The 13,361-nt window shown below is 35.9% G+C and overlaps 2 protein-coding genes across 2 annotated transcripts; one reads left to right on the forward strand and one right to left on the reverse strand. All coding sequences in view use genetic code 12, as the record gives it.

The window, feature by feature from the left end:
• Positions 1 to 20: 20 nt before the first annotated feature.
• Positions 21 to 6,226, reverse strand: KGF56_004303 (LYS9; the record flags this gene model as incomplete). Its single annotated transcript, XM_049325729.1, has 4 exons — positions 21 to 1,364; positions 2,493 to 3,306; positions 4,270 to 5,994; positions 6,201 to 6,226. The coding sequence occupies 4 exons, from the start codon at positions 6,224 to 6,226 to the stop codon at positions 21 to 23; spliced, it is 3,909 nt and encodes a 1,302-aa protein (XP_049178589.1).
• Positions 6,227 to 11,078: 4,852 nt separating this feature from the next.
• TCC1 (Tcc1p) lies at positions 11,079 to 13,289 on the forward strand (the record flags this gene model as incomplete). Its single annotated transcript, XM_049325730.1, has 1 exon — positions 11,079 to 13,289. One exon carries the CDS (start codon positions 11,079 to 11,081, stop codon positions 13,287 to 13,289), a length of 2,211 nt encoding a protein of 736 aa, XP_049178590.1.
• Between the last annotated feature and the right edge of the window lie 72 nt (positions 13,290 to 13,361).

Here is a 13,361-nt window from a genome sequence, read left to right on the forward strand (position 1 = left end):
TTTTTTTTTTTTTTTCTTTTTTAGACAGTCTTTTCAACCAAATAAATACCATAATCATCTTTCAACTCCTTCATGATAGGATCATTGATCTCTGACGTCATTGGTGCTAGTAACCCTCTCTTGCTTAATGTTCCATTCAAGATTTGTTTAACCGCAACAGCACAAGGAACACCAACTAACTTGGCCATGGATGAGTAGCCTTTTGGATCACCGTAATCAACCAAAGTAGAAGTTCTAGTTTCTTGGCTTCCATCTTTATTCTCAATACCAAACTTGTGTTGCAAAATAACCAAATCACGTTCCCCTTCCTCGTATTGCATCAACTCTTCCAAAGTAGCACATAAACTGTCCAATGGATTGCCCTTTGGCTTCAAAGTCTTGTTGTCAGATAACAAGCCTAACCATTTGAAACCATCAATTATACGCTCCTCGTCTTCTTTCGATTTAAACGTGGTCAACTCCTTAATTCTAGAGATCAAGTCTTCCTGATCTGAGGATTTTGCTCCAATTAACTTTGCTGTTGCTTCATTCCATGGACCTTCCCTTGTGAAAATTTCAGTTTCTTCATCTTTTAAGAACCCGGTATCAACAAGAACCTTGACAAATTCTGGAAATCCTTGGAATCTCAAAGTTCCTCTGATGACAGTCTCTGCCTCTGGAATGTTGTACAACTCCTTATAAGTAGTTGAGTCTCTGTTTGGATAGCATACTAAAGCAAATCCTGGGTAGATAAAGTAGGGTTTAGCACTAGCCATCAAATCCTCAGATTTGACATCAACAACCTTACCCAGCTGCCAGTACCTAGCCGAGTTTCTCAAAGCCAACAATACACCTCTAGAGCTCCATGAAAATTTATAACCCAAAGGATTATCAGAATTTTCTGGAGCCGGTAAGCCACCACAATAGGACAAAAATGATTTAATTTTTCCACCATCCTTGTGCACTTCTTCAATGGTTTTGACGGCATACAAATGATCAATACCTGGATCCAACCCTATTTCGTTCATAACTGTAATTCCCGCCTCTTCTATTTCTTTTTCCAACGCTTTCAATTGAGGATTTATATAGGAGGTGGTGACAACATGTTTTTTATTCTTTATAGCTGACTTAACAACATTAACATGATGAGTATAAGGTATCAAAGATATCACCAAGTCGAAATTAGCCAACTCTTTGTCCAATGCCTCAGCATCGGTGACATCCAAGGAGATAGCCTTAGCCTTATCGGCGGCTAATGCTTTAGCTTTGGACAATGTTCTACATGCTACAGTAACTTCAATATTGGGATCCAGCGATAAGATATCAACAGTTGGTTTAGCGACAAACCCCGAACCCAATAACAAAACTTTTTTAACCATGTTTAACTTACTTTGAACTACCAATATCGTTAGGATAAAAAAAAAAGAAAAGAAAGTGAAAAATTATGATGGAAAAAAATGAAAAAAAATGAAGGGGAAAAAAAGGTCCAATTACTCCAAGTTTTTCATTTTCCCCAATAGGAAAGCGGGATAGGAAGTTATCTTTCCAAAATGATACAAAATTTGCGGCTTCTCTCGCTTACAAAAAAAAAACGCCGGCTTTGTATGAGTCAATCTTTTGTTATCAGTGTACTGGGGGGGAGGACAAAAAAAGATTCGAGAGTGTCAAGAAAAAAAAAAAAAAAACACCAATGCCAATTTCCATAATGCGACTTGTGGAGGGTTGTAATTAATGCTAGCGGTATTCTCATTCTATAAGTCTTCTTCAATATTTCAACCTAGGAGGACTGTATAATTTTGCAGCCAGTTGCCCTATTGTTTCCACCATTGGCCAATGGGTGATAAGTTACTATATCTTGCAGTCTTTGCTTTTTCTTGGAGGAGTTCCCAAAGTATGTAAATTAACTTCTCCTATCAGTAATCTATTGTTAATCATTTTCTATCACTTTTAATGCAAAATTTTTTTTTTTTCCACAGAAGCAAAGATAGAATACTTTTTCATTCAATTTAATTAGACAAAGTGAGATAATGTCAATAGTATCGGCACTTGTAACCCAAACTAGGAACCTTTGACACGAATTGGCCTGTGTGGCGAAATTGGTTATCGCTTTTGACTTCTAATCAAAGGATTCCGGGTTCGAGTCCCGGCGTGGGTTTGTTTTATTCTTTGCGGCTTTAGCTCACCTGGGAGAGCGTCAGACTGAAGATCTGGAGGTACTGTGTTCGAGCCACAGAAGCCGCATTTTTTTTGTCACTTGTTACCTCTACAAATACTCTATAGTACAGATCCTACAGATGTTTCAAGAGCATTATGGTAATCAAACAAATACTCTATAGTACAGACCCTACAGATGTTTCAAGAGCATTATAGTAACCAAACCCGTCAGTGCTACTCCACTAGCTCGCTACTTTTCCACCCTGAATGGAAAAGTTAGGAAAAAAAATGAGGTGAGTTTTTTAAATCTTGCTTTTAAAAGGAGGACTTTACTTATTCATCTATAATTACGTTTATACATATGTACCCATCATCTGATCAGCATCTATTTTGCAAAAACCATCTTCACTATGATACTCTTCATTTTGTAGCAAATGCACAAAATCCGTATCCTGGAGAGCCATTTTAAAATCCTTCAACGCGTCACACTCATTACTGCTTTTACTCCATGATGTTGTCAAGAACATGACATTTTCAATAAGGCGTATTTCCGAACTCAATACAGACTCTTCATTCAGTTGTAGCTTTTCATTCAATTTCCTAATCTCTTCGTTTTCCCATTGAATCGACTTTCTATTAACAATAGGTAGCTTTTCATCGCCCCCAGATATCTCGTTATCAATACTTATTTGCTTTATAAAATCACTTAGATTGTACAAGTTTGTCGTACGACGTAATCTTTTTGGCGATGATGGAAACGGTAGCGCCGCTTTTGTCAAGGAATCGCAAGTATGTAGTGAGACAGAATCAATATCGCTCATATTGTTTAAATCAAATTGAGAATTGACAGTAACAGGACTTATTTCTTCACTAGTATTATTATTAGTAGTGGTGGTGGTGGGTATATAGCTTCTAACTGGTTTCGATTTCAAATCAGGGAAACTGGCGCGTGTTTTTACTTCGATATTCTCTTTATCTAGATTTTTTGAGCTTGTATTGGATTTTGACAGAGGTAGTTTTAAATTGATTGCTGATATGGAGGTACTCAATGGACGAGCCTTTTTCTTAGAAGCGGTGGTATTACGGTTGTTGGCTGTAGTAGCTGTAGTAGCTGTTACGGCATTACTGGTAGTGCTGATGCTGCTATTATTAGTATCATTATGTACTGGTCTCCTAAACGCATTAAAAAGTTTTGAAGTAGATGATAATCTTTTTTCATTAATATTTGATATACTCTGGCTCTTTAACATTGACGTCCCCTTTTTCCTTTCACTCGTCTTCTATCAACAATGAGTCTATTCCTCGCTTTTTTTTTTTTTGTCCAACGGAATTAGCAGGATATGTATTTATTTATATTTCAAATTATTCTTTTTCCTTTCTACGTTTCCCTCTCTCCACCCCCCTCGAATCTCCACCCCCTTCTTTCAAACGCGAGAATTTTTCAATTTTTTTCTTCTTCATTTTAGTTACTCGACTTTTTGCAATCGTTTTTTTTTTTTTCTTTTTTTTTTTTAATTTGTAAACAAAGAGCACTATTTGGTAATGAAAGTATATATCAACCGTGAATTTTCAGTATATCCAACCCAAGAGTTGCTTCTGCTACACGGAGACTATCATGTAGAAATAATATATCTATCACTTTTGTAGATATAAGAGGCTTTCCTCTGAAATCGTTACTACTTGTATTTAAATACAACTTAGGAATAACTTCCGTCTCATAATATGCGACTTTATAGATAGACTTTACTAAGGGATAGATTACGGCTCTACTATTTAAATACTACAATTTCTGGGGAAATAGGATATCGAGTTTTTCATTTTAATTTCTGGAGAAATAGGATATCGAGTTTTTCATTTTAATTTCTGGAGAAATAGGGGCTTGATAACACACTATGTTTAAGCAACGGTCACTGACTTGGAACGGAATACAGTCAGTACTGCTCCACTATCTCACTTTGCTCGATAGTGTCGTGTTGTATCTAGGACGGATTACGGGAAACAGAGTATGTGAGCGGAACGAATGAACGAATCAATTATCCCACACCAGCTCTTGCTCGATCATTTTATTTTGTTTTTTTATTTTTTTTATTTTATTTTTCTGTCCATTCTCAATTTCACTTCACCCAGAAATCATACTTATTACCCTCACTCATCTCAAAAGTGTCACTGTAATAATTGCGAGGGTTTACGTAACTATTCAATTGCAAATACTCTTGATTTCTTATCGCCTTATCCCTATCTGACTCCCCTGTTGCTGCGAAACCAGATTCATTATAAAACGAGGGAATCAATTTACTAAATAGTGGCTGTTTCCCAGAATATCTAATCAATCTAAATGTGCTCTTTTTGAAAATGTTTTCCTTTCTTAAAGGGTTGCCGTTTTTGTCGTACCCACTAAATGTCTTTGCAACATAGTTTGATATAGGCTGGCGAATGATTGCTTGCATACCAGGATACAAATATAATTTCATCAATTCATTGGTTTGCTTGGCTCCAGTGGGTTTTATATTGACATAACCAAAATTCTCAAATACCAAATCAATAGACCCGTAAAATGGCGGTACCAAAAAGCTATTGAACTGCTTATCAATAGAATGATTGGAAACGACGAATTTATTTTCTAACGATACAGGTATATTCTCTGCAATTTCCCTCACTTTGGCTATATTAGAAAACTGATGAATATTGAAATTCGTAACATTACGAATTTGGTACATTGCATTCATTGGTAGTTGGAGATAAGCCAACCCTCCAAATGATAAGACTTGTGGGCCCTTGAAGGACTCGTATCGAGAATTATAAGTCCCCTTTTTATAAGCTTTATTGCATTCAATCAATCTGTGAATATCCTTTGGTGATTTAAACGATTTGAATAGTTGGTGAATTTGTGAATTTGAACTGAAGCCAGGCACATCATACACTGTCTTTAATCCTATATTGACTGGTATAATGTCTCTTGTAAAACCAGGCAAAAACGAAATTCCTGGCCCGATTTTCTTATTAAATGAATCAACAAACCGTTGTTTTTGTTTATACAATAATTTACATGCAACCTCTCTTGCTTGCTCTTTTTTGTTGCTCAACTCTTCATCAAGCATCAAACTTTTAATAGCAGAGGATTTCCCACAATTTATGTTCCCTATTACGAATGAACCATTAGGTATGAATCGGTACAACTCAGAAACGTTCCAACTCTCTTTACTTGATGCAATGAATATATTTTCAAAAGGTACTCCATATTCTCTTTCAAGATAGTCGGAAAGAAAAGTTCTCGCATACTTTTGTCCCGCTGTATTCCGTTTCTCAACCAAGTTATCAGTTTTAGTCATTATAAAGTAAATATCCTTGGGGTTTCTGAATTTAAAGATCTCCGGATTAATGCCCATTGGGAAATCTAGGGCACTGAATAAATAAACCAAAGGTGCACTTTTGGGGATTTGAGATACCACTTGATGTAGCTCGTTTATTGGAAATTGTTCGTGGTTCATTTTGAAACTCGTTTGGAAGGTGATGTTGCGACACCGAATACAATCCATACTATCCTTGTCTGATTTTACAGTATATATGTTTTGGAGGATTTCACGAGGTGTTTCGTTTTGGGAATCAGTCGGTAAAAAAGATCCCTTTTTTACGTTAAAGTTGTTGATTAGTAGTTCTTGATTCTCTTTACTCAAACTTTGTAAGTGGCGATCAAAAACTATGTCTTCGTGCCTCTTTGGTAACTTGGCGTGAACAAGATGTGCCGAGGGCTTGATAAAGTATCCTGGTTTGTCTTTGTCTTCATCCTGTAATTTGACTCCGCAAGATCGACATTTTTGATCGACCGAGTATAGATAGGGTAAAGCTATACTTGAGTTTTTTCTCACGCCTATTAGGCACGATCTGGTTCTGAGTAGTCGTCCAATCATGAAGAATAACGTATGGTATGGAATAAAACTTTTTCTTTTTTTTCATTTCATTTCATTTTTTTTTTTTTTTAAGAAGAAAGGTCCTTTTAAGAGCACACTCAGAATACTACTAAAACTGCACCCTGGAGTTCTCTCAAAAGTAAGTCCAGAAGCACATACTTAAGAGCAATACCAGGAGTATCCATTGGACTATCATTGCCTATATTAATAGAAACGAATCAAGAGAATGGAACCCATCCTCTTTGCAATTTTGGGAGCGAATCTATTTTTTTTTTTTTTTTTTTTTCAAAACCTCATCGCATAGTTTGAGTTTTGGTTTAAGTGGTTTAAGAAAACCTTAGGCGGCTTTTGGAGAAAGAAAAGCGAAAAAAGGTACACTTGAAACATTTCCCCCACTTCTATATATAAACCCCCTTCCCATTGATATTAAGGACTGGGTTTCAACTGATAATAGAGACCGACCTGAAAAGTTTATATTTTAATTTTCTTTTTCATCTTCGGGGATAATAGAGAAAGAATAATCATCACACTGTTACAGTATTATGCAAAATCAACTCCCCCTCCCCCCAAAAAATATGAAACGAGTAAATCTGTGAAGTTTAATGAAATTTGTAGATAAAGGATTAACCGGCAAATTATACACTAAAAAAAAAAAGAGACATTATTGGAAAGGATGTGAGTCAAGATGCACCTCTGGGTCAATATACTATTTTTCAACCATAGCAAATAGTGTTAAAGAATACAACATGAGGACACGGGGAAGATACTATAAGCTTTTCCCTCTTTCGATGAGTAAAAATTAAAATTAATTTGTATATATATAACAATCCCCCAACAGTGTGCTCCACTTGCTCGCTTCGCTCGCTAGTGTCGTACACGTGTAGTAGACACTTTGTTAGAAATATGAATCAAAAGACTAATCTACCTTTGGTTGATGTACAAAATTACGATATATAACTCCTTTTACACTAGCCCTCTAAAAGAGTTGAATTATTACTACAAATGCTATGTTTCTACGTCATTATGCATCTCAATGCGATTTTTTTTTTTTTTTTCATTTCTAAGAAAGCTTTTAGTGGAAAAAAAGCTTTTAGTGAAAATTTGTTTATTAATTTTCTTTTTAACTTGCCTTGCTAAAGAGAGAGTAGAGATGAGGTGGAACGTATAAATCTTCAAAAACTCGTCTATTGTTTGCCTAAGTTTCTCTTCTGGATTTTACCTAAGCTTCTCTGTTTTGTTTTGCTTTATATTTCCTTGCATTGCACGTTACATGTTGCATGTCACAGGATGCATATTTTAGTGTGCCTCTTCTCTCTGTCTCGCTGCCCTATCCTGTGACAATCAATGTAGATCAAAGTTAACATAATGACAGAACAGTTATTGCACTCCACTGGCATATTTAAGATTATGCTTTTCTTTGTCTTTTTTTTTTTTTTTTTTTAAATAAAATGAGAGAAACAGTAAACGGAAAAAGAAGAAAAAAAAGAAAAGAAGAAAAGACAAGATAATAATAAAAAGAAGCTTTATTTCATATATAAGATAGAGGGATTTGTCAAAAGGAAAGTGTTGCTCCTTTTGTTAAAGAAATTTTAGGGGAAAAAAAACAAAACTAACGACTCAGTCTCTTTTACTAATAACTAACTTCATTAAGGTGGGTTGTAGAAGGGATCCGCATATTGAGAGATTCGAATGTAGAATTTGGTTTGAGGGTGTACTTTGTGGTTTACTATGTAGTTTTGAGTTTCCCTTGAACTGAATGGCACCGAAAAAGATCAGTCGATTGTTCTAGCATAATGTAGCGTATTTATATTCAATTATTTGAGAAAACTGTTATAAGGATGCACCTTACATTAAAATCAGAGAATTTAATCACATTTTTAGCTTAGAAATGATTTATTATTAATGTATTTGAAAAGTTTAGTCTTTCGTAAATTTTAACTTTATTTTAGACTTTTTCTGATAAAATTTTTTTTTTTCTTTCCTCCAAATCAATGCTTGTAATATTTATTTCACCCCATGTTTCAACAATACAAAGCACACAAGATAGTTATTATGAATAAGGTTTTTTTTTTTCAAGGAGCTTTACATCCATTGAGTAAGCTCTCGTATTAACGCTATAGAACAAAGAGAAATGCTGAGAAAACCAAAAAATATAACTCATATTGTGTATTTATTTTCTGTTTGAGGTGAGATATTTGCTAGGGAAATGCCATGCTTTTTTTTTTCCACTGTAGCGGCTGCAAAACTTAGACTTACATTGCAAGACATGAGAAAGAAAGATGAGGGAAATATCATTTGGGTGAGCTGAAACACAAGTCACGTGGAAGGGGTACACTTCTTATTCCGCATCATAACTTAATACATAACTTTACATATGAGTTTTTTTTTAGATTAGAAATAAGGTAAAAACTAAATTTTAATAGTATAATTTAATAAGTTATGCATATTTATACTAAACGCCGGGTAGGTGGGGTGCAATAAAATTACAACTACAACTATAACTATAACTATAACTGGGAGCTACAACTACAAGTACTACTATAAACTATAACTATAACTAGAGCTAAGGTAGGAGCTTGCTTTTTTTTTTTCTTTTTTAGTAGGAGATTCTACATAGAGGATCCTTTCTATATTCAGAGCAAACTTTCTCTTTTTGTAGCTTGTTGAGATTGCTGAGAATGTTTTGCATCACAGACTCTTTTTTCTCTCTCTTTTTTATTTTTATTTTTTAATTTTAATTTTTATTTTTATTTTTATTTTTTTTTGAATGACTCTTTTGGTTGTTGCATCGGAATAATTTTTGAACAAACGAAAAAACAAGAGAGAAAATAGTAGCACCTGCAGTACAAAAGGACTCGAGTCAACAGCAGCACAAAATTTGTTTCTGGCCCCTTTTGTCTTGACGCGCCATTTTGAAAATGTCAAAGTAAATCACTTTAATGCACAACGTGCTGCTCTTTTGAGGCAATTATCTACAACAAAAACAACAACTATTCCAAAGGACTCGCCGTTTCACAGGCAGAGTTGACTCTACCAGCTTACAAAGGGATTTGTAATTGGCTTGGGATTTGTTAGTTGCTGCCAAATTTCTGGTTCAAAACAACAATGCCGGCCCACACTAGAGAAGAATCTTTGGCTGTTGCTGATGCTCAATATTGTTGAATTTGAAACAATGAATACCCGTGTGTGTACGGGTTGTATCAAACTTAGTCTCATCTAAAGCAAGTCTCATGTGAGAGTAAAAAGAGTCTTTTTCTTTGAAGCAAATTTACAAATTGTTTAGCCATGAAGCATTTAGCGAACAAAAGTTTTACCAAGCCCGTTTGTCTTTTAGGATGTTAATCGATTGGTATTTAGTTGAATATGATGGTACTACCGTTTGCTGCTGCAGATGCAGCAGCAGTAGATGGCGCAGCAGATGCAAACTTATATACACAAGGGTTTGATTGCTGTACGTTTTCATACGTCGATAAATTCACCCCCCCTCCCTTCAGACGTGGACAGCCCCCCAAAATATGATAAATAGTAAGCCACAAAAGTAATAAAGTATCAACACAAAATTAGAGAAGCCAATATATAATTTACAAGCAAGGTTTTAAAATAATAAGTTAAACCTAAAAATGGACTTCAGGATTATATTTTTACATGCATACAGTTTAAAAATTTGACTTGCATTGAGTAAAAAAAAAATAAATTGCCAAAAATCTTGTTAATGATTAAATATTACATATGATAAAGTTTTGTTCCTAGTTACTATTCTCCACTAGCTACATACACATACATAATAGGTATGGTTTAAGGTTTTATGCACTTAGAATATTTTGTGTAGATCTAAGATATTCATAGGTCATCCGAACTATTAGCAAAACTACATATGTGGATTTTGTGAGATGAAGGTTTTCTCTTACAATTATATATATAAAAAAGAAAAAGACGAGCAGTTGTTTATCGCCACCTGAGGAAATAGCTTATGTACATTGAGGTGTAAAGTAACAAAGGTGGGAATTAAGTAACAACAATGTCGATGGTAACAATTTTGGCGATGGTAACGAAGGATATGAATTGTGACAAAGATTATAATTAAGAGAAAATCTTGTGATTTGTCTAGAAATGAAACTTTGTTAAACAATACCACTCTTTTTGCTTCTCCAAAAGCGGCATCCACAACAAGCAACAAACCTAGTTGAAATTCATAACCAATGATGTGTATTTCACATTATACTACATCTAAATTCATAAGTCCTTACTCTTTTTTTTTTTTTTTTTTTTTCCTGCTGTCTTGTTCTCTTTTACTTTTGCTTTCCCTTTGAATATAAATTAGTCTTTTACGACACATGGTAGTATCAGCCACCAAACTCAACAAATCTTAGATGGGAATTTTGCTCTTGATTAAACTCTCACACATAAGGGTACAACTAAAAAGCTACACACACGTACAAGTGAAAAATTAGGTTTAGTACTATACACTAAATCATTTTCACCACATTGATAGGAAATTAGCATTGCTTTTGTGCTAAAAGGCTATAGTCTAAAAAATAAGCTAGCCCCCAAATAATATAGTCTAAAAAGCTTAAATATATTACAAAAAGGTTGATTTGTGATATATATTTGAGTTACCAGTACTAAATGATTTAGTAACCGATTTAGTAATATAAGCAGTAGTACAGCAAATAACTATATGTCCTTTATCTTTTTTTTTGTGTGCTATTTTTTTTTTTTTTCAATTTAACAACAGTAAGAAAGAGTGAGGCAGAGAAAGAGAGAGAGAGAAAGAGAGAGAGAAAGAAAGTAAGACACGGATTAATTTCATTGTATACTCCTTTTTACAATAACAGCAACATCACCAACTTCTTCCCACCACAATTTTTTTTTTTTCCTTCTTCTTTTTCACAACTTTCTTTTCTTTCCTTTCTTTTATTGATCTTTAGGTGACAAATTATATCTACTCATCAACAAAGATTTTATAGAAACTTCACACCATTTACTACACATATACTGCACTACTCTTGTACTACTTACTAGCATTTCATCACTAGTATGCCAAAAAGAGCATATACTGCTGAGGCTTCACCCAATTTGAAGAAACCTACGCTATTGAGTATCTATGACGCAGCAGCTACGGAAACTTGGGTGAAATGCGGTGAATGTGCAAACACACTAGGTATAAATGAAACAGCGATAAAGTCGTTTGAAAATGCAGTCAGTCACGATCCTTCAAATATACCAGCACTATGTGGGCTAAGCTTATCGCTTCGTCTTCAAGATATTCAGAATAACGAAACTTTTGGTTCACAACGGGCAATAGAACGATTGAACTCGTCGATGGAATCATTTCCTCACCTATTAAAAAATTTCAATATCTTTAAAGAACTAAGCGAATGCTACTTGTTAATAGGCTTGAATGACCAAGCCCATCAAGCTATTTCCTCGGCTATACTGTTGTCGCCCACAGATGCATCACTATGGCTATTGAGTGCCCAAACTTTGATTAGAGTAGGCGCAAGAGCTCATGCTGCAGGATCCTTGGCTCACTGCTTATCCTTGTTACCTGATACTGTTGCGAAATACTCGGCTCAAGATATAGAAACAGCCAGGGCCGCGCATGCTGAACTAGCAGCAATTGCTGCTGCTGATGGCAATATAGAAACATCAATTGCAGAGTTGAGTGCCACTTTATCCTTACCACCACCACCGTTATCAAGAATTGATGAACATATTGCTTTATGGTGTGCATTATCGACAGCAAAGGAAAGAGCTGGAGACATAATTGGCGCTATAAAAACTTGTGAAGAAGCTAAAGTAGCAGTGGGAGATTCACCAAGAATACTCATAACGAACGCATATTTGCTACTATTACTAAATCCTAAAGAAAATGCCGATCACGCTATACATATACTAAATAAGATTATCAATTTGGATGATGAAGCTTTGATCAACGAGGCCACAGATTTCCTACCTTGGTATTTGCTAGGCAGAGCCCATTCGTTTATGGGTAGACCAAGATTAGCTTACAATTCATGTCAAGTTGCCCTAAAGTGTGCATCCAACTCCCCAATCACCTGGTTGGCAGTAGGTAAATTATATCTTGAACTAAAACAATTACCAGATGCCTTAGCTGCTTATTCACAAGCGCTTAAATTGCAGTTGGAAGATGGCTCTCAAGGTACAGCAACTGCATGGGACGGTTTGAGCTGTGTTTACGAAAGATGTGACGATCATTTGATGGACGCTTCTGATGCCTGTAGTAGAGCAGGCGCATGTTTTAGGGCCATTGGAGACTTAAAGAATAGTGATTATTTCGAAACTAGGGCAGATGCCTTAGCTAAAGCTGCTAAAAAGGAAGGACCAATTCCCGAATTGAGGCAACCTCCGGATGTTCCTAGTTTCTTGTTGAGAGATTTAGTTGCATTGGAACCAAACGAGAGAATAGCATACACACAGACTCAAAGACAACTACAACCACACATTCCACAACAACCATCGATCAAACAAGAATCTGTGCAACATTCAGCTCCACTAGGTACACAATATACACACTCGCAAACGGTTAACTCAGAAAATGCCTCAGTATCAGGACCTCCACCACCTCCTCATTACCAAGAACAAATGCAGCAACAGCAGCAACAACAGCAGCAACAACAACAGCAACAGCAGCAACAGCAACAGCAACAGCAGCAGCAGCAACAACAACAACAACAGCAGCAACAACAACAACAACAACAACAACAACAACAGCAGCAGCCTCAGCAACTTCCAAATCATTACCATCCATCTCCACGACAAAGTGCACCATTATCTCAACAAGGGCAGCCTCAAGTACAACAATCACAACCTCAGAATACACCGCAACAAAATTACCGAAGTATGGCTCCTGCTCAACCTCAATATTATTATCCACCTGTACATTCACAACAACAACAACAATATTACTATCCGGTGCTCCCACAACCACCACCACCGCCACAACAGCAACAACAGCCACCCCCTCCTCCTCTTCATCATCAGCAACAACAACAACATCATCCACCTCCACCACTACCCTTGTCCCAACAGCAATCACCACAACAATCTGCACAACATCCACTCATGCTAGCTCCGAATATTTCAGGCCAACCCGGTGGTCATTATCCTATAGGCGCAGGAAGTAGTTTACCTCCTGCCGGGTATGGCCAATATTTGCCAATGCCCGGAGCTCCAGTACACAATGGTCCACTGCAGTATTCATCATCTCCAAGCTGGAGAAAATAGAAGAAAGTGCGTGTATGTGTGTGTATGTAGTATCTAGCATAATGTAGAGTTTTATTTACGATTGCTTATCCT

Source organism: Candida oxycetoniae, assembly GCF_023343755.2.
Source record: "Candida oxycetoniae strain CBS 10844 chromosome Unknown scaffold15, whole genome shotgun sequence".
NCBI lineage: Eukaryota > Fungi > Ascomycota > Pichiomycetes > Serinales > Debaryomycetaceae > Lodderomyces > Lodderomyces oxycetoniae.